The sequence below is a fragment of the Notothenia coriiceps genome, unplaced genomic scaffold (genome assembly GCF_000735185.1).
Source record: "Notothenia coriiceps isolate Sejong01 unplaced genomic scaffold, NC01 NC01_scaffold00031847, whole genome shotgun sequence".
In the NCBI taxonomy this organism is placed as follows: domain Eukaryota; kingdom Metazoa; phylum Chordata; class Actinopteri; order Perciformes; family Nototheniidae; genus Notothenia; species Notothenia coriiceps.
The window spans coordinates 386267-408768 of record NW_011364548.1 but is presented as its reverse complement, the minus strand read 5'-3'; the positions used below and the strand labels follow the sequence as shown (position 1 = coordinate 408768).

General features: G+C 41.3%; 1 protein-coding gene across 1 annotated transcript in view; it reads right to left on the bottom strand.

The window, feature by feature from the left end:
• Nucleotides 1-18668, bottom strand: part of LOC104960344 (rho GTPase-activating protein 44-like) — a 21671-nt gene extending 3003 nt beyond the window's left edge. The window contains exons 1-19 of the mRNA XM_010788345.1: nt 18378-18668; nt 8450-8489; nt 7670-7789; nt 7448-7524; nt 7160-7271; nt 6932-7008; nt 6707-6821; nt 6447-6515; nt 6226-6307; nt 5659-5786; nt 4868-4979; nt 4305-4386; nt 4052-4132; nt 3822-3935; nt 3642-3733; nt 2636-2819; nt 1738-1755; nt 1458-1637; nt 3-67 (exon numbers count right to left, since the gene is read on the bottom strand). Of these exons, the coding sequence (XP_010786647.1) occupies nt 3-67; nt 1458-1637; nt 1738-1755; nt 2636-2819; nt 3642-3733; nt 3822-3935; nt 4052-4132; nt 4305-4386; nt 4868-4979; nt 5659-5786; nt 6226-6307; nt 6447-6515; nt 6707-6821; nt 6932-7008; nt 7160-7271; nt 7448-7524; nt 7670-7789; nt 8450-8489; nt 18378-18430 (1801 nt within the window). The 5' untranslated portion in view covers nt 18431-18668. The remainder of the gene's footprint in view (nt 1-2; nt 68-1457; nt 1638-1737; nt 1756-2635; nt 2820-3641; nt 3734-3821; nt 3936-4051; nt 4133-4304; nt 4387-4867; nt 4980-5658; nt 5787-6225; nt 6308-6446; nt 6516-6706; nt 6822-6931; nt 7009-7159; nt 7272-7447; nt 7525-7669; nt 7790-8449; nt 8490-18377) is intronic.
• Nucleotides 18669-22502: the final 3834 nt, after the last annotated feature.

Below are 22502 nucleotides of genomic sequence, written 5' to 3'. Positions count from 1 at the left end.
GCGGTCCTCCCCTGGGGGTGGGTGGGCATGAGAGGTGTCCGGCCGATTTGGCGACACGTTGTCTGAGCTGCAGATATTAAGAGAATAGACAGCACAAAAGAAACAGCTCTAGTGATTGAACAGGGAGACGCATTGGAGCGAGATACCAGAAGCTGTTTTGATGGTTAGTGTGTTAGTGTGTCCGTAGCCAAAATAAAAAAATACATAAACTGCATTTTAGGGTGGGCGGTGGGCACCAAGCTTAGCACACAGTCAGCTTAGTGCAAACACAACCACAAGCACAAAGAAACAGCAAAGGAAAAGAACGTTTTATTGCCGAAGGAAAATAATAACGTGTATAGGACTCCCTCTGTGTTCACCTTGTGTCTGCAACACTGCATGGAGCTGTGAGGATCTGTCTCTAAAGCCAAAGTGCTGGTCTGCAGCTTACAATATTATCCAGCTGAGCTGATGACTAAATATCTCTCTGCAGCATATGGAAACCCTATCTGCCCTTATCTGACAGTATAAGTCTTGTTTGCATGGCAGGTCCTGCAGTCAGCCCAGGGCAGTGTGAAACAGACACAAAACCCTTTCATCGGCTGAAAGAGCCACAGGATAGGAGGGAAAAGCCAGCCAAGCCAGAAGCCATATTATCTCATCTGCCACACAGGCAGAGCCAGCGACCATGAGGTGATTATTCACGTTTTTAACTATGATAATCATACCAGAAAATGGTGAAATCAGTGTCAACAGAAAAGGAAATAATTCACAACCAAAGCCGAGAAAGCCAAGCCACAACAATGGGATATTGGAAATATTAGCATGCTCGCAAAGGACTTGCAGATTGAAGCTTAGTGCCAGGTACAGAATCAAAACTTCCAAACAGTAGTTGGACTAAAACCCTTTAGAGTTAGTCAAAAGTGTCATTTTCCTTTTGAAAGGTTAACCCACAAGGACATAAACCTGACAAACCACAGGGTGAATATAAGAGATGTAGAGAGTGAGAAATTATAATAACAGAATGAGACCTTAAGGTGTTGACACGATGCACAAACAAAAAATACAAATTAAAGTGGCAATAGGCACGTATTTCATTTGAAATATTATTAATACATCTTAACCTCACAATGTAATGGCTATATATTACAACATGAGCATTTAGATTGCTTCCATATAAGCATGTGCTAATTCTGTACCTACCACCGGGTACAATTTGCAATGCATTTCTTGTTTTATCTATAATGATCTGAATAAGGCCATATAAATGTTTCTAGTAGGCTCTGAGGAAAACGGCGAGCAGCAGTATGGATGGAAAGTTGAACATGGTTCCATTGCCACTTTAATGGAAATATGATTAAAACAGCCAAGGATCTTGTTGAGAAAGTTGATGATGGTGACGATAATGGGGATGACAATTAAATAAACAGGAGTGGATGTGTGAGGAAGAGGGGGACAAGGTCTCCACTGTGACTTACCAAATCCTTTCTCCCAGTGGGGGGGTTGCAGACGGGGAGCAGGCGAGCTCTCCGGGCTGCTCGGGTATGAGCGTGTCCACGGAGCCCTGCAGGCCTGGAGGGGTGGAGGAGGTCTTTCGCGTCAGAGTGGCCGAACCCTTACGAGACACCCAGGAAGTATCCATAACCCGCACGCCCATACTAGAGACAAACACATCAAGGGTCATATATAATGACGAAGAAAGGGCTGAGTTGGGGAAAGGTAAGGAAAGAAGTGGGGAAACAGGGCATGATACGGTACCTTTGTATCTTCCTAATGCTGCGTTAGTAGGGGGAAGAGAGGCAAAAGGAATATGAGGTCAGTGATGCAGACAGGGTTCACAACAGGGTTCACAAACACTCAGTACACTTTATGATGGGGAGATGAGAGCACCAATGGCAGGGAGGAGTAGAAGGGATGTTCCAGAGGTGAGAATATGTCAGCCCACATAACCTGCCTGCACTTATAATGAACCGGTCTGCACTTATACTGAACCCAAATTAAAGGCGTGTTTTTGGCTAATGCTGGTCTAATAAACACCTTAAAACATAGACAAGGAACACTGTTTATCCCAAGCTGCTCTTTGCTCCAAATAGTACACACACACTTTATTTGTATATAGGTTTTGTCATTTTATTTTCTATCTAGCAATATGGATATAGTCTTTTGATTTTGGGATGCAAAGTGCTCCAATTCTACCAGTGATTTTCCACCAGCTGGATGAATGACTCAGGCCAGGTGACGTGCTAGCCAGACTGTGAAGGAGGAGCTGGGTGTGGGAGGATGGTAAGAAATATTTCCTGAGAAAAAAAAAGAGGTAACCAGCAGCCCTTCATCAGAGACTCGTTGCCATAGAGACAATGCCACTCAATTTGATGCAGCGCCATGTATTCAAATGAGACTCAGGCTTCTGTGCTCCTAATAGTATGGGTTGTATGTGCCAGAATTAGTGAGATATGCGGCCTAATCCACACCTCTGCATGGCTTTTGGAGGGTCCAGGGATTAAGATATAGGTTAAAGTTGTTAATGGCTTTATAATGGCTGCCTCAAATATAACAAAAAAATTAATTAGATGCCTGTGAAGAGGTGTGGGTGGAAAGAGAGAAAACAGAGTGAGAGTGAGATGTGGGCAGCAGAAGGATGCACTTGGCATCATACCCATCCTTCTTGTAAAACTCCAGCATCATGTTGTCCGTGGCAACACTCAGTGGCCGTCGGGTCTGGTCGTGCTGCTGCTTGCGCTCCGATTGGTCCAGGTCTGGTGAGGGCATGGAGCTGTAGTTGGAGTTGTGGTTGCTGTGGATTGGACTGCCGTAGCACCCTGTCAAGTTGAATTCAATCTCTGAAGAAGGAGCAGACACACCATCAGCATTCATAACTGTTATGGACATTGTGGTGTTGGTGTGTGAATGTGTTGGTCATTGTGGAGTCTATCACTTTTATGTGGGAGTTACTACTACTAGTCTAGTCAATCTCTACTTAAATCCACTTAAAAACTTAAAAAAGTTATACTTTTTTTTGTTTTAATCTACTTAAAATAAAATGTATTTTTCAAATACAGTATTATAATGATCGTTAATGTTTTGATTATTTCAGAGAGTAACATTATTGCATGGTTTTAATCAAAAGAGTAACACAAAAATATATGGAGAATAATTGCTGGTGTTTTTACAGTTTATCAGACTTGTGCAAACAGGAAGTGACTGCATGGTCTACTGCCTGAATGCAGGGGTTGATGATGCTGAAGCTTTATTAAAGACATCAGATCAGTTTTAGCTTCATGTATGTTTTTGTTGTGACATTTGGGTATATGTTGTTTGATGTGGTGCTTTTATTTGTGAACTGACACACATGAAGGAGAAACATCTTATTCATATAGGTCTGAGTCAAAGGAAGTGACAATATATTAATATTCTATTAAGTAGTTCATACTAGTACAGTTAATACGTTTTTCACGCATTTTTCAGAAAAAGTCTATTTTTACCATTGCTTGTAATATTAATTAGGTCGAACTGGGTTGTAAAAATTGCAGGTCATACCCTAAAATATATACAATTTAATTGAATTTTAAAAGCCATTATACCATTGGAATGATTGAAGATCAATAGATATATATGGCACCCAGCCTTACTACAATTTGACATACATAGTATGAGATCCCCACCTCCAGGGAAGAACCAGTCAGCATGCTGAATAATGGGCTCAACGATGCTAACAATCTGTAGGGACAGGGTGGTCATCATCTCCGTCATGTTCCTGGAAAGAAAAGAGATAATTAAACCGCAGTAAAATCTTATGCGATAAGTGAAGGTAAGGTAGATGTGTTACAACAAGAAATACATACGATTCAGTGTGTGTCCAGAGCAAGTTAGGACCAAGAACAATGGCCTGGTTACCGGGAGTCATCTTATTGTCGTCTTGGAAGTCGGTTAGCTTGGCTAAGAATTTGATTAGATATCTGTGGGATTCGAATAAAAGCAAAATAATAAAATGAAACTATACTGCATTTTTTAAAAGTGTAAAAGCCACATGGGAACATTATTATAGGACAGAAAATAAGGGAAAGTGACTGACCTGAAATTGTTCAAGTTGTCTGTCGGGAGTTTTTCACACACTGCCATTAATGCTTGAAGCCTCTTCTCCAAATCTGGGATGCTGGAGAAATACAAATCATAAATCATGATGGTTACACTGTTGCTCTATTACTAAATAAATGTCACCATTTTGGCAGTAGAGACTCCCTTTATAATGGACTATTCTGTCTTTTATCTAGGCCAATGACATAATTGAAGAAAAGGCAATTTAAAAAAAGAGAACAGCAACTCACTTGGAGGCCTGAATCCATTCATCATAAAGTTCAGTGGTCATCAGTGGCTCAGGGAGCTCACGGAGGTATGATTTCAAAGCCCCTTTGGTAAGAAAAACAGGGAGAAAGTGAAGACCAGTTTGCTCTTTTAGAGGAAGGGAGGGTGTTGTTCCCTCTTCAGAGCACTGGTGAGGCGATGCCCCATATCTCCACTACCCTCCAGCAGGCCCTTGCAGCAAGTGTAACTGCCAAATTCAGATAGCTCAACAGATTTCATGCTAAAGTGTGAAATGCACAGCAATATCAGAACAGAAAGGCTTCAGGAACATAGCACTAGGGTTAGAGCTGATGAAGTTTGAACAACGCTTGTAGACAAATAACAGTATTTTCTGGCAACTACGTCCAAAACCAATCAAAACTTTTGATATGACCTTTAACAAAATTGCAGATTCCACATCATAAAACAACTGGCAGATACAAGTAACAATCATTGCCTTTAACATAGAAGGATAAAGAAAGTGTGTAGGGGTTGTTGTTATGGAAATGGGCTTTAAACAAGGCATTCGTGTGGGAGTGTTGTTCACCTGCGATGGCGTGTGGGTCAGAGGAGTACTCCTGCACATCCAGAACTCCACAGTCCAGGGAGGCTTTCAGCTTCTTCAGCTTGGAAGCTGATGGAGCGATTCTGAAGAGGCCCTGCAACCCACACGCAGGAAACACATAATCATGTGTAATTATCACATCTAACATGACCTGTGCATAAATGCTGTGCAAAATTCATAGCCATTATCGTTGAACACTTGACATTGGCTGATGATAAATAACACAGAAACAAACTGCTGGCTTTACATACTTTTGTCCATTAATATTTTAATGTAAACCATCTTTATAGCTTGCTGTCAGATTTTAATTGGTTAGCACAAACATATTAAAATCGTAAAGATGATTAGTGAGCTCAGTCTCCAACACATGTTTCCTGTTGCAAAGATGTTACTACTCGGATTCTAAACTTCACAATTCAATAATTTGAATTAAAAGGTCAAGAAGATCAGAGCCAATTACAACTCTTAAAAATGAGTCATTCCAGGCAGACAACGTCAGGTTTAAACTATGGACTGAATAGTGGAAGTACATCTCTGTGTGCTGAGATAGTCTAAACTAAATAATATAAACACAATCAACTTTTAAAGGTATTTTTAAAATGTATATTAAATCCCATACAGTACAGCATATTTGTAATAGAAAGATTGATAAGTTTAAGCACCAAATGACACATACACAAGAGGACAAATGCATATTAACTTACACCAAAAATACCTAAGCGATGTGTCTGTCAATTTGTATGTGTATATGTGTGTGTTTGTATGTCCTCTACCTCCTCTTGCATGCCACACTCTAACAGCATTGTGACACAAGCTTCAATGGGGAAGGCAATCTCTCTCCCACTAATATTCAGGTGATCCTCCAGAGACTTGCCATACGACGGCTTCTCCACCCACGCTTCTGCAACACAAAACAGTCGCTTGAATTGCACATAGACACAACAGCAATTACATATATGTTTCTTGTTATTTAGCACAGTTAGCATAAGTAGGGAGGTGAAGGTATAGCTTAATACGATTGTTATATGACATTTCAAGGCTGTTATTACTTCAGTGCACATTTGGAGCATATTTCTTCAGACACACGCATGGGCAAACACACACGCATATGCATGCACTCATACTCACACACACACACACACACACACACACACACACACACACACACACACACACACACACACACACACACACACACACACACACACACACACACACACACACACACACACACACACACACACACACACACACACACACACACACACACACACACACACACACACACAGGAGAAGTAAACTGGACACACACAAAGGAGAGCTTGACACGGTAGACTTACCTTGGTGAGCTTTTATCTGGGGCAGGATACTCTGAAGAATCTCTAATGACTTCCTGTGATACTCTGCCTGCGTTTCTATTAGCTGTGGAAGGAGAAGAGATTATAACAAACACAACATGATGAATGAATGAATTGTGTATAATGTACAATGTTAATTGTAACCTGTGCTAGCATGGGATCAAATATTTTATTTGTAAAAAGTAAGGATAATATATACTTACTGTCTGGAAGTAATTTGCATAGTCTATTTCTTTGGCCACAAAATTGTACATATCTGCTGACAACTGATCCTGAAACAGAAAATAGAGAGCAACCATCTCATACAGTAATAAATAATCTAATATATGGTAAATGCAACTGTAATATCATCCTGATATAGTGGTCCATTTGTGTCTGATACATTCAGAATGGCTATAAATCAAATGGAAGAGCTGGAGGAGGGATATACTGTATATTAGAATTGCTCTGATTGGAGACTTACCCTACATATCTCCATCCGATTGGCTGCCTCCTCCATCTCCTCTCGGAGAGACTCTGCCTTGGCGCCGGGCTGCAGTGTGCTTGGGTGACTAGATGACTTGGACGATTGATGAAATCTATAGAATAGAGTACAAAACAATGACCAATGCACTGGATATAATAGCTTCCTGATCATTTCTTTTTCAAATAAATTAAACAAGAGGCTCTTAAATAGGACGTCATATACCTTGTTCTAGCTGAGTCCATGTCCAAAACAAGTTTGGCTAAGTGCTTCCTCTGTTTCTGGATGTTTGGAATGTCCACCTTTAAAAGAAAAGAAGTGCTTGACTAAAGTCAGTAAATGTAATATAAGTGTAGCACTAAATGAGGACCATGTGCTGCTTGTCATTTTTGGAAAAAAGTGAAATAGCTTATAGAAATATTATTAGGTTGATATGTCTTAATTGAAGCTCACCTCAGCGAGCACATACATAGGCTCCACCACATCTCTTTCTATCTGAAACTCAAACAGGATGAGCTCCTGGGCCAACTTCTCCTCCGTCTCCCCACACATCATCAGCATCTTCCTGTTTGATGACAGCCAAACACAAAGTCAAAGGCATCAAACACAATTAAAATGCAGACAAGGGTAATGAGGACAGAGAAGAAATCAATAGTCGAATCAATAATTAAAGATGACTCCATGTGTGTGGGTGTCAATGGAAAGTGTGTGAGCTAAGTCCTGTTAAATACAGGGACTTACCCCAGGAGAGAGTCATCCCCCAACACAGCAGCTCCTTCTACCATACATTGTGCAAGGATGGTGAGCGGTAGTTTCTTCTAATAAAAAAAGATAATAATACAAAAGCTTTGGTGAGAATGATAGACGGTTATGAATACTTTTTAGCTGCATCATCGCACGTATGTTCACATCAGTTTGCATCAGTATTCAGTGTCTCAGAGGATGATGGCTGCAGTTACTCACGGAAGGAGACTTGACAGATCTCTTCTCGACATCGGCCCCCTGCTGACCCTGCAGGCAGGCCGTCAGCTTCTTGTGAGTGCTGTGTGTCACCTGCTTGACCAGATCCAGACGCTTCTCCACCTGGAAGAACACACACACATCAGAAACGTCTTGCTGTCACAACACACACCCAACACATCTGACATTTGTTCTGCAGCGTCAGACATCTGCACCTGCTATTATATACATGGTAAAGTTTATCAATGAAAAGGTTATGGATATTCACAAACTGCAATGATTTATATTCAATTGAAATGAGGATAACTGGATGTTGTGATGGGCCTTTTTCATTTTTCATTCATAACATTTGATTAATTAAAAATAATCATCACATATTGGATGATTGAGTGGAAGATCCAGACTGAGCCCATTTGAAGGTTGTAAATAATCAAAGAAAAGGTGAAAAGAAAAAAGCTTTTCTGCCAAAAAAACTAATTATACTTTCTTGTACAGTTTTATGAAATACTGTATAGTAGCACTGTCTTCCTTTAAAACGTTTTAAATCAAACAACCAGAGAATCAATCTTTAATTAACCAAAACACAAAGGTATGTACCCTGTGACAAAACCTTGCTTCCCTTTGAAGGGGCCCAAAGACAAAACAATCTCCATCATAATCACATTATTTACACCTGTTTACGCACGCACGCACGCACGCACGCACGCACGCACGCACACACACACACACACACACACACACACACACACACACACACACACACACACACACACACTCACTCACCTGTAGAAGGTCCTCGCTTAACACCTCTGTTTTCTCGGCCCTGTAAAGATGAAAATGTAAAACAGTAAGGGTATTTATCTAGGGGAGACATTATTAGCATTATTTGGTGCTGGTATTTTAAAACATTCTCTCTATAAACATTGAAAATCAGGAGACTGAAATATCCATTTCCTATTATCATCATCATACAACTTGTTTTGCCACAAGGGAAAACTTAAATTCTCAACTAGAGAACATGAAGATATGATATTAAATAACAAAACTTTTGCAATAAGGCACAAGCAGTGGCGTGTCTTTTCCAAAGATATTCACAATTTGTGAAATAAAGTCCCAGCTGTATTGCACTGGATGTTGACTCATTCCCTGAGTTTCGTTGCACATCATCAATGTGGCAGTGCTCCAAAGTTGGTGGGCTGCATCCATGCACTTGTCCCTTTAGCGAATGTGAGTGTATGGGTTTGACTGTCTCTCTCAGTCATGATTTAAGATGATCCATAAAGGGAACACATTAGTTATCAGGCGAACTATTCATGTTGTAAACTCGCTGGAGTTTTCTAAGCGTATACAAAACAAGCAGGACCGCAGCGAGCAAAGGCCGCTGATACAAATATGCCGTTCCCACTGAGGAGCATCACATCCCACTGCGAATCCAGCAGACTGGGGACTTAGCCAAAGACTGAAGGAAAGGGCAGAGAGGTACTGCTGCTAAAGCAGATCAAACTACTCATCCGGAGTATTGAATGAGCCATAAGCTTAGAAAAGAGCAAACCACTGGATATCATAAATATAAAGTGTCCAGTCAGTTAAACAGCTTATATTTTAAGACTTTAGTCCTTTTCCTGAGGCAGGTTTTCCAACAGAGATTAATGTCAATGTAATGACAAATTGTCTTAAAGCAGCACTAATTACATCATTTTGGGTTGTTTTTTGGAATTCCATTAAACATTTTGACTTCCACAACACACAACAATGAACACATCTAAAGCAACAATCCAAGACTTATCAGGACCGCCTTATCAAAAAGGAGGAAAACATTTACTTCCTGCTCAAAAGGTCAGGTCCAGTAGGGTCCTGTAGACCCCAAGCAACCACCCAGTGGGGCGCATTTCTCTCTCTACGCTTTCCCTTCCCGTCTGTACAACCTCTTCCTGCTATTGTGCCCCAACCATGCCAATGCCAGTTGTGAATAGTAGTTTTTTTAATCATTTATTTTTAAAAATAAATCTGAATTCATCTCTCTGCTGCCCAAGAGAATGGAACAGACTTTGTTTTGTGCTCTATTATTCATCAGCCAGACCAAAACACATCAGCAACACAATACTGAAATGCTCTTTTCATGTATGATGCCTCGTCACCAAGTCAATCCAACACATCGCATAGCAGCTCTGTGTTGCCCCCTGCATAGTGTTGATGGAACATTTTTTACAAGAAATGACAGTTTGAGAATGGCAGAAAATAAATGGACCACCGTTTGTCTCTGTTTAATATTGACATGATGTTGTGTATTTACATATTCCATATGATATGGCCTACAATACAACGCTGCTTTCCAGTAAAGAAGTCCGTTATTAGCTGCTCTCAGTGCCAAGATGTGAGTGTGGTGCCAGGGGAACTGGGTCAAACCATGTACCAATGGATCTAATCACAGTCCGCCTGCTGGAAAACTGCTCTGCTCACTAAGGGAGGAGGAAAGAATACAGGAAATTCGTGCAAGTTAAAGAGGGAAAGAGAGCATGATGGTAGAGCAAGGAGTCTGGCATGATTTGTAAGGATAAGTGTGATCGCAGATTGCTGATTACATGCGAGGGATACAAATAACCCAAGCACTAAAGTTTGGCTCAGTTTTGCTGCGACACTCCAACAGCCGCTAGAAATCTGTAAAACGCAATGTTCCATGAAATACCTTGTAGGCAGGACTGTCAAATGTATACCATGCTGAGTGTGGAGCCTGCAGGTCTGCAATGCAGCTGTGAGCTCGTCACTGAAATGTCCTTACATTGACTGGCAAAGATGTCCCATAGGAGACTCTGGCAGCAGAGGAGCTCTAATAGGAACCCAACAGCACAGATGGGACAGGAGACAGTGACAGGGACGTGGAGAAGTGAACAATGTGCTAGAAGTTTTAATAGTGGGGGCCGTCCTGCCATCTCCAGGGAAAGTGTGGGAATGTTTCCTTGAAGGTTTGAATCCACGCTGAACTCATGTAAAGTACATGTCTAAAGGGTGGGTAAAACATACAATTATTTGATTGCATGTTACATTATTTATTATTCTTTGTTAAGAATAAGAGATTGTAATTGATGCGTTACAGTTATGAAATATAGATTGTGACACAAACTGTTCTCTGCACTGCTCTCATTACGTTAGGATGCAGAATCTCAAAATGACTGCTAATACACCGGAGATTGTCATTCAACTTGTCAGCAATGTGGAGGTTGTTCCTATTCATTTAGTTCAGTCAATAGGAGGCTAATTTATAAAGTTAATCAACCTCTTTGGTTTTAAATGTGCTTAAAGTGTTGCAGTTTTTCTCAGCTTGTCTTGGTTTACATCACTAGATTCAAAGTTAAATGCAGGCATCTGGTGTTCTGGCTAACCACAACTGATGTGGCCATTATGACCCAGAAGACTTCAAACAGATTTGATCTTCAAAGACAGGAGGCCGTCTTGTTCTTTGAGCTTGTTTGTTTTCAGACAGTGGTATTTCCTCTTAGGAAAGCACTACCCCACATCACCAGCCTGTGAAGGCACAGAGACAAAATGCAATTGCATAGGCTGGATTGAGTACAGGGGGTGATGGAGCTTCTATACACTCTGATGTAAAGCTAAGCCGCAGGATATTTTGGAGGTGAGGAGTGAAATTCCTCCTCAAATAGTGTGCACAATGAGTCCTGCGGGGAAAGTAAACACGTGGGAGAGTTGGCAGCCATGTGGGCGGTGTGCACATGGAGAGAGAGGAAGACTTTGCCAGTGTTATGCCAACCATCTGCCACTTTGCAGGCATTCGTTTACCTGGAGCTGCTGATGACTCAATACAAATATACACACACACACAAAACTCCTATAATACAGATTAGTTATATCAGGTCAAAAAACTGAAATGTATAATCAAATTAAAATAGACAAAAACTTGCTTTCTTTGAAACATCAGTGGAAAAAAATCGAACCAACGCAGACAACTGGATTAACATGAATTTGTACAGAAAATATTCACAAATAAAGATGTACGGCCAGACTTTGATAAAATCCCTCTCCTCCTCTGGTGAAATTCACAAAATGCTGATATGATAAGAAGAAGAAAGGTATCTTGACAACATCTGGGCTTTTGTGTTTACAGCTGGCTAAAGAAACTGAAAATACTGTGTGCATATTTCCCGGGGAACCTAATACATTCTAAGTAATTGTTGGAAGTGAAATGTGAATACCAAATATTCTATTGATCATTTATAGATCAGCTGCACATATTATTACAAATATTTCTTATTTAATAAACAAGTATAGTAATATGTTAATGTTGGAACCCCTTGTGCTCAGTCCCCCCAGCACTGTGCATGGTTAATGAAAGCATGAATAATCCATGTTGACATAATCAAACTGTGAATTAAATAACATCCCTAGTCTTGAACATTTCGCCATGGCAGCTAGCCAACTGTTTGCTGTAACACCTTCCGTTCACAGTTCCACCTGATTCATCAGAACAATAGGAAAGTGGTCATGCTCTGGTTTGCTCACACTGCTAGCCTGGCTAACAAAAGCGCTAACTCCTGGTCCCGGTTAGAGCTGAGCTAGATGCTAGATCCGGTGCTGCGAGGGGGGGTAGTGGAGCAGAACGGTGGCCCTGGGCCTCAGCAGGGCACCACACGGCCTGGAGCACTGGCATGAGATGCACAGTCAGCCACATATACACAGTGACACACACACACTGATACAAAACTATTTTCACGCTATATGCTCTCTAAATGTTCCTCCATTTACTGTTTTTTCCCTCCAGACCTTTGCTGTGCAAACGCGTCTAGAGGCCCACTTGGTTTCCTCCCAAATGACAAGGCGGAGGGCTGATGGTACTCAAGGTTACTAAAACAGAAAAACCCACTTACTGTAGTTGTCCAGCAAACTAGGTCACAGATCTGTTAAGTATGCAAGAATAACTGAGAGGAGTGTACATACACATGCAAACGAGCAAGACACACACATGTCCAGAGAGAGAGAGAGAGAGAGAGAGAGAGAGAGAGAGAGAGAGAGAGCCTGCAGCATTCAGCAACGTTTCACTTGAAACACAAGCAGTGAGTTATCTCTAATAACTTTACTCATGGTGAATAATCTCCACAAGAAGCACTGGCATCTGCCCCAACACAAACACGCTGCCCCTGAACAACAAGTCAGATCTCCAGAAGAGAGCATCATTTAAGTTGGTATGAATGTTTTACTTCATGATCACCCAGCCATAGATGGAAACATTGTCCCATGCCATAAGTCGTTGTCAGTTCTCAAAAAGAGGAAATATTCTTTTCCCCTTTTGAAAATGTAACATGTGGGTTGGCAAAGCCGAGCGAACGTGATAAAACAGCCAATACCAAATGAGCGTATCTAAGCAACCAAAGGGCAAGTACAAGATTTAACATTTACTGCACAGAAAAGAGAGATGGAGTACTGTCTTCTTTTATCAAAGAGCAAGACTTTAAATTAACAATAAGAAACTCTTATTAGTGGAATAGTGCTTCCTGTTTTCTGCCTATTGGCATTCCTGAATGGAAGGAAGTGAGCATTTCGATAGGGAGTTGCCCATCTCCTTTGGAGAACTTAGTTATTTCTAACAACAATGCCACTCTCTTACTGCAGTGTATTACTCAGAATAATGCAGCAGTTTACCGAATGAAGGCCTTGGGTTGTACAGAACAGAAATAATAAGCCTTAAAGCAGAGCACAAAACACTATGCGAGTAACATTCTGATGTCTCACTTATTACCTATTTCTGAGTACTCTTACAGCTCCATATAACACTGCTTTTATACTAATAAAATGTTTCTTTTGGTGAAGAAAAAATATAAAGCTACCTCACCAGCAAGTGTATTATCAAAAGGAAAACTAATAATACATGTAAATGTATACACTCTTTAGATGCTGCCTTGCTCCTGAATGCATTGCAGATTGAATGGCATCTGGTTCAATTGCTGCATTTCAGTCAGGCTCTAGGTGACATTATGAGCAGCAGACTAGGTCAACCCCGACATCTGTAACACAACAAAATCAAATCAAATATCAAAAACAAAATCAGTGCAAATGAGTCTGTTGGCATCAAGCAGCCGTCCCCAAAGCTGTATGTGTGCCATGCTGTTTATCAAATTACAAACATGCACAATACACTTTTGTCGATTTTGTAGTTGACTACCAGTACAGGGGCTCTTTAAGAGGTTAGTCCTTTGATTGAATGAGCGACAGAAAGGGAGAAACAGGGCTTCTGACAGATATTACATCATCTCTCTTTTGATGGCTAAAATGGCCCCCTGACAAAGGCTCTTTATCACTAATTCAATCCTGTAGTATGCCGTCTGTGAGAGGCACTGACAGGGTTTTGGGTAAGTTATCAACAAAGACCTCTGACACTATCACTGAATGACTCTACAATTTAGCAATGGTCTTGGTTAAAATAAAAGATACACTGACACAAGTAATATCTGATTTGTGATTAATACTGCCTCAGAAATACATACAACTCTTGCCCCGGATGGGCTTTGTCTTGTTCAACTGCATGCTGAAAGTGTTCCATTAAAGTATATAATCAGCCAGAAACTATACTAAAGTAAACCCAGAAAAGCAGTGAATCACCAGCCACTCGCTCCGAGATCTCCAGTGTTGTCGTCATTTGCAACGCCAGCGATTCAAGGCTACAAGGTGGAGGAGGAACAGGCAGGGGAGAGGATGAGAATGAGATGCTGCATTGGCATTCAACAGGGATACCTCCTACATCTCATGTTACCTGTCAGCTACCATATGCTCGTTTAGAGGGTGACACACATTTTTGCCATGAGGTGCATATGTTAATGCTGTGCTCAATGGAACAACAAGAAAAGACGTTCACACAGAAATATGTTGACAAGATTAGAAGATTAATCTTTATGTTCTGTCTTTGAGCTAACATGAGAGTGAAGGAGTACTACAAGTACCTAAGTGCATACACATTTACATGCAAACGTCCCACTTAGGTGTACACAAACATGCACACACATGTTTGCTATGTGTCCTTTTCCTCTTTCCATCATCCCACTCACATAACTACTTTGTATGGACACTTAGATTCTATGAGAGGCTGGCATGCAAGCTTATTGGCAACACATTCACCTACTGCGTCACATAGTCAGATGGAAGGGAAAGGGAGGAAGAGTGAGACAATGCGGGAGAGAGAGACATCCTTTTTAACCCATCTGCCAGCCCACAAATAGCTGCCATTTTCTGATGAATGCACAGTTGACGAGGAGCTGAAGCCTAAAGGTATGAGCAGGAAGAATGCTATTATCATACACTAGTGGTACTGGTGAAAATCACACAGGTGAGTGTGCAGAGTGGGAGAATGGATGTTCATTTGTCAGAAGGTAAAATGCTAGAGACAACGGCTCCCCTTTTAAGTGTGCTCTTCCCCTTTCTTTCATGTGTGGAAATCACTGACACATGATTTAAACTGACTTCTTAAAGGGATCTTTATATCAGGCTGTCCTAGACCTAGATAGGGCAGTGAGTCGGGAATAGATAAATAGGTCAAGAGAAATGGAGGGTGGGAGCTAGCTAGAACAACGCACCCATTTCCTGGCTTGTTTGGTGTGTATGAAGGCATTGGAAAAACAATTCAATGAATATTTAAGACAAACCCAATTACTGAACGACCAACACTGATAGCTTTAATTCACAAAGATCTAACAAAATGCACACAAACAGAAGCCCAAGACCTCTCTCTCTGTTACACTCTGTTGTTTCTTACTGTGCCATAACACATTTCTTTTAGCTATAGAGTATGCATGGCTGCACATCCTCCAGTATGGAGTCTTGCTTCACAGAGGCGATTGGTCAAGCTGGCGGTCACATGACATGGATCTCACCCAGGCGAGCAGCAGCAGCGGCAGCAGCATCAGCCCCGGAGAGCCAGAGAGATGCTGACACAGCACACTTGATTGTCAACCTCCCACTAGAAAAGACCTTCAATCTCCATCACATATAGAAGACACACATAAAAGAGACTCATGGTAATGTTGTCAATGCGGTAGGATACCATTTAAGACGTGATAATACATGCCTGAGTAGATTAAAAGACTGTGGTCCTATTCGTTACCTCATAACAGAGACACACGTCTGCTAATACAAACAGATTCTTCTTATCAAAGCATTTCCAACATGGACAGTTTTGTCTTGTGGAGTTGTTGAATTATTTTGAAAGGCGAGGAAGACTGGTCAGCGTTATTACTGTGAGCACTGAGACTGCTGAGGTTCAGGGGGGTCAAATGCTCTAACCAACAGGGTAACTCCCTGTTACTACTCCCAAGATGTGTGAGGCTGAGTCAGCAGAAGGATCTAAACATTATCTGAAGCCTCAGTGAGAACAAATGGATTGTAAGTGAAACTATTAATGAACAGTTATGGACCAGAGGATACAAATACAGCTAAAGTTTAAACCCAACGCCACAGTTAAACACAATCTCCATGGGACGGTTTAAGTAATGATTAAAAACACGAGGGCATTTTCTTCCTCCTGGAAAATAAATGTTGTTGGAAGAAGTAAAAACAAAGAAAGTAGTAGCATGAAAGGAATGCTTGCTGAATGTTTACATAAAGATGCCTCATTAATTTGCACTTACACATATTTGTCCGACCCCTGCCTGCTGATCCTGCACTAACACACCATGGAATGTGTGTGGATCCAAACACACTGTCACTACATTATATATGCAAACACACACTCACATAAATCTCCTTTGTGGGTGGTACTATCAAGGGATATTATCGCCCTTCTTGGTTTCGGGCGAAAACATAAGAAACAGCCTTTTAAAAAACGTAAAGCACCTCTTGAACTGCTTTGATTTATCGAAAGAGGGGAACGTGTTTTACATTTGAAGATAGTCTTCAAATAAATGCAAGATGAAATGACAAAGAACAAGCACAGCATGCTGACCTTTATGGAGCACATACTCCTCCAGATTTTTTTAGAGAAATCAAAAAAGTGTTAATGGATAGTTTTTGAAAAGCACATTATTATACCATCATTGTGTGTCATTTTTGCACATGTGGATGCAGAATTGTTAGTTTCAGCCACGATATACTATGTGGCAAATATACCAGGAAAACTGTGGAAAACCGGAAAACAGAGGTTTCTATGGCACAGCTTTGGCTTTTCTTTCTATACATCTTTCCCTGTGACACCGCCAATGTTTGACACTGCTCAAGGTCACCGGGTCAGATCTGATACTTCTTGCCACAATCCAAAACTCAATGTTTCACCCCCTTTGTTCCTCACTGTGGATAGTTATCCAAAGTTAGGGTTTAGAAATTAAAATCTTATATGAACTTAAGGCTCCATAATGCTGCTGGTGATTATTATCTCACAGGCAGATCCCCTCAGCAGCTCGCTGTTGCGTCTCTTAAAAAAAACAGCGTGAGAGTGATATTATATTCATAACAGCAATGGCTTTCAGTACATGTGGGATGTTCATGGAAATAAGGCTATAAGTGCATACATACACAAACACATGTGAGGAAGAACTGCCTTCTCTGCCAACATGAACACCGTGTCTTCCCACACACATATCCAGAATCAAACCCACACACACAATAATGAGTCACACAGAAAATTAATTTAAAAAAAGACTGGAGCTAGATAAAGCAGCCTGAACCAGCTGACAATGATAGCACAAACAGAGGCTGCAAGGTGTGTCGCCTCCCTCCTAGCCTTCTGAGTGCATGCAAGTCACACAGCCTTGTAATAATAATGACCCAAACCTCCTGCTCCTAATCCCCCCCCTGTACACTCAGCAGAGAACACCCTCTGGCTCAGTGCTGCTTCACAAGCTGCTCTGCCTCTCTGTGAGGTGAACAAACAGGGTGGGGGGAGAGTGGTAAACGCATAAGACCTGTGTAAAAGGTCACAACACATCTATTTCTGTAGGTGGCAGGGGAACTCAGGACCACCCAGGGCAGGTACAGGAGATGAGGAGAGGAAAGGAAAATCCTCCCACATTAACCTCAGATAGATCTTTTTTAGGGAACTACAGAGACATGATAGACCTCCTTTTTTTTAAAGGGTGCTAATATAATCGCATTATTCAAGCAAAGTATGTTAGATAAGTACCAGATGCGAAATACGACCTTCAGGAATGCACGGACTGGATAACCCACGCCTAAGAGCGAGGTGCTTCCCTGCTCACAGCTGATATTACTGCGTAATGAAAACATTGCGCCTTTTCCCAGTTTCCCTCACGTCGCAGCCCACACCGCATCAGTCTGCATCACGCTCACCTATTGACAGGTTCTGTGACAGGAGGTACATTTAATCACATCGTAACTTCACAATTACATGTTTTACCAACTTGAAACGTGAAATCTCGTCTTAAAGAGGATGTTGTATCAGCGTAATGTTGGTAATGCGATGGTCTTTTGCCTAGTTTATGTATTTCCGTGGGCAGGTTGCATTGGGGCAATGCGCCTACACGCTGCCTATGCGGTAGCCTCTGCAATGGACATTACGCACCAACATGAACATGGGGAATTCTATTGTTCCTCAGAATTTCAACGAGTGTACTGACCATTGTCTATTCCATATAATCAACCTAATCAATTGTAATAGAAATCATATCTGCATGGATGAGATTCACATCCTATGTGGGCCAAACAGGGGGTCTCTTCCCTTTGGCCCGGCTAGAATAGCGCACGGAGAGGGTTTGCTTACCTTCCCACCGTTTGGTTGGCGAGCTGTCGCATCCGATTGAATTGCTTCTTCATCTTGAATTTTCTGCGTTAACACCTACTGGGGGAAATATTCCGCATTATTTCTCTCAATATAACGGTCCGTGCTCCACAGAGGTGCAACACAAAATCCAATCTGCCCTGTTTTCCTTCCCTCATCGCAAGCTGCCAACGCCGAAAACCTATTCCACACGATTACATATTTTCTAATGATATTTTTACATCTACATTTGCCCCACTGCCTGCGCAGGGATGCTGGACCAATTCACCGCGGGCAGAGCGCGACAACAGTGACAAGAAGCGGCTGCGCAGCAATGCAGTGTGGGAAATGTAGTAAATCAAGGCTGACGCTCAATAAAGAACCAAATCGAGAGGCTATGAGGCGTGATCACACAGGCGTTTATTTTACTACTTGTTTAAATACAATTTATTAGCCTGCATCTCAGCAGTTGACTACAACAGTGGGATTTGCTGTAGTATGGTGCTAAATTCTTTAACTAGTCGATACAAATACAATTATAATGTATTGGAAAATACCAATGCGTCTGAAACTGGAGGATTGCAATCATAAATATTTAAAAATCTATAAAAAAAGTAAATGGTAAAGATAAAAATATATGTCTTTCGTTTATGTTTTCATAGAGACATTTGTATGTTTTAGATGCTTTTGAGAGATTACGGCAACGTTGTATTTTCTCAGTTTTATCTTACTACACCCCGCTAAGGAATTCACTGCTGTAACTCAGCCTCGCTAAGAGCTCCATCTGGTGTCTTCTACGTGCCAATGCACTTACAATGGTACACATGGGAAACAACAAATTATACATTTCAAAATTGTCAGAAAAGTGGTAAAGGAAGGTAAGTCAGTCGAGGTAATTGTTTGACTTTTAAAGTGATCTAGCTATTTCACTAACATGCTTATTTAGTGTAGTACACTTACATTTCAGTTTAGGTAACTCAAAACAAATGTATACTTAAAAATACTTTTTAAATGAAATGACCACTTAGTTCACACAGAATTATAATTTCAAACAGCTAAATACTTAAGGTTAAATAAATGTTGTTTGTATATTCCAAACAATACATTTATTTAAGTTAAGATATGTGACATTTCCGGTTGCAAATAACAATCAAAGTATAGTGACACAGTTTAAAGTTCATATGCCTTTATTTAGATTTGTATTCCTTAAAAAAAGAAGATGTTACTCATCATGAACAGGAGTTTGCAGTTTGGATTTTTTTCTCTCCCAATATAACTACAAAATCTCTCTCTACAAGGATGACAGAAAACACAGGGTCAGGGTGAAAAGGAGTTGGGGAAAGCTAACCTTCACTGAGGACAGTCATCACCCCACAGATACTTGTACCAAGGCCTCATCACTGTCAGAATTCTGTAACCAATCAAAAACAACATTACAACAAGGGAAAGTCGATCAGTGGTTACAGTATCGTCATCTGTCCTTTTTTCACTGCATATCAGCCTTGCACAGTTCAAAAGCAAGAGTATTAGCAAGCCCAATGTTTGATTCTGACATGTTTACACAGTCCAGTAAAGAACATAGAGAAATTATGCATTAAAGTATTTTACAAGTCTTGTTCTCTAGTAAATCCCAGTGACATGGACTGTAAACAGAGTACATTTAAAGTATAAGATATGATAAGATAAGATAAGATAAGATAGTACTTTATTGATCCCAATTTGGGATTTACTTGTTGTAGCAGCAGCATGGCATTGTATACAAATTAAAAGACAAGAAAAACAAGAAAGTAGAAAATATATATGTTGAATTTACAAATGAACAATAACAAGATATAAAGCAAGGTATTATACGAGAGTATTTGACAGATGGAATATTAAATATTAAACTGAATATATAAATGTAAAATGTACAGTGTGATTTTATTCCAAGAGAAACTATGGAGCAGAGACTTTGGCTTTGCTTTTATCGTTTGGTGATGCTAGCCTACAGTAGCTCAAGTAAAGTGACTTTCACCATCTCCATCTAAAACACAAGTAATGTTTAGTGTCCCCACCAGGTCAACTAGGCACCACATTTAAAGGTCCCATGTCATGGCTATTTCTACTGATCATAATTCCATTGTTGAGGTATACTAAAATAGATTTATATTGAGCAATTTTCCAAAATCACATTGGTTTCTCATCATCTCTGTATAGTATGTGCATTCACTCTCTGTCCTAAAAGGCTTGTTGGAGCTCTCCTGCCCCCCCCCCCCCCGCCCCTCCCTATGAGCCCAGTGGCCGTCGAGACAGCAAGACACAGCCCGAAACCAGCCCAAACACACACACACACCCGCAGCCTGGCTGGGACACCGACTCACAGCCTCGCCGCGTCCCGCTGTCTCAGGGAGAAGAGATCGGGTCCGTGGACGTAAGGTAATGGCTCCACGGATTGGTCCATTTGGGTATGGTCACGTCACTGTACCCAGGAAGAAATTAATGGAAAAAGAGAAATGTCCAACGAGGCGTTCTGGGGCAGCATAGACAGGTATTTTTTCTGTGTTAGAGTTTTACTCGCTACAGGGTGTACTTTGAGGGGTTGTGACTTTGCAGACCGTTTACATGCATAAAACCTTCATAACACACAAGGGAACGGGTAACCGGAAAAGCGTGACACGGGACCTTTAAAACTGAGCTGGTTTTTGCTCATCATATTAATGTAGCCTAGCCTACAAGGTCTAGTAAATAAATAACTATGGATCAAGGCTGCTCGCTTCACCCTGCTGCCACACGCAAACTGTCAGAGTTTCACTACACATAGAGCAGGATTTGTTGGAGGTAAGAGATCACCTCGTAACAAAGTCTACTGACCAATCAAAGCTCCGTGCACAGATCGTAAAACAATATTACATCTGTACGAATGTTAAAGGCCAAATCCTTATGCAATAATGTAAACAGTCATGTAAAGCTCTCCGTTACAGCGGCACAAATAGTCATTACATACACCAGAAGTAGCAGACCTAAATGTAAACACACTAACATTAAGTGTTGCTTTCACTTATGTTAGCTAGTTGAAAGTTTGCTAACATTGGCAGCAGTCAGAAAAACTAACTCACACACGAGTACTTGCTTGATAACTTACCTTCTTATTTTTTTGAATGAGAACATTATACTTTGCGAAATGGTCAAAAACCCTGGCCTCTCTTGCTTTCTCAGTTCTCATTCATAACACTCCGTTCGATGTCTCACTATGGGATGCGCCTCAACGCGTATGCAAACAGAAGCATCAATCTCATTACGCCAATCCTGATTGGCTGGTGATCTTGACGTCTACGTCAGGGAATCCCTATAAGTAGCTTGCGCTACGACGCAGCGTCATTCAAACACCTCTTCTCGCTTCAGAGCACATCTCGAATTATCAGTAGCCGGGCTAGCTTAACGGTCCACAGACTGAACCCAAAGCTAATATTCGGTCGACGGGCGCTTGCCGGTTACTTTTTTGCTTTGCAAGAAGACTGAACAATATTAACACACCAGTTAATATTGTAATCTGCCTCGCCGTTTCTTTCTTTCGAAATTACGGTAAGGTTTGATTTTTTTCTTCAAGCTAGTAACATACCTGCTGTTGCTAGCTTTTCTTCCCTTCACACTGACACCACGGTAGCGAGGAAGTTCTCTTTTCTCTCTCACACCAGAGGAGACGGAGATAAAAACAAAAGGTATTAACACACCAGTTAGTATTCTTTAAAGAATAAAATCTACGCCGTCGCTTTTTCCTTTCGGATTAACGACAAGGTTGGATTTTTTTCTCGGTAACGTACCTCTTACTAGCGTGTCCACTCCACGCCGATACCCTGGCGAACAAAGATGGACCCTTCTCTCCCTCACACCAGAGGAGTCAGGGACTCGGAGGCTCGGCTATGCGGTTGCGGGTTTAAGATCTCAGGCACAGACTCACACCAGGTCTGCTCGTCCTGCCTCGGGCTGGAACACGCCCAGGAGGCTATCGATAACCCCGGCTCGTGCGGGGATTGTGCCCGCTTCACCACTAAGAGCCTCCGCCGATGGCTAGCATGCCAAGCTAGCTCGTCGGGACAGGACCCCCTCATGTCCGCTGATTCGCCGGCCGGCAATCAAGAAATGGTGGCG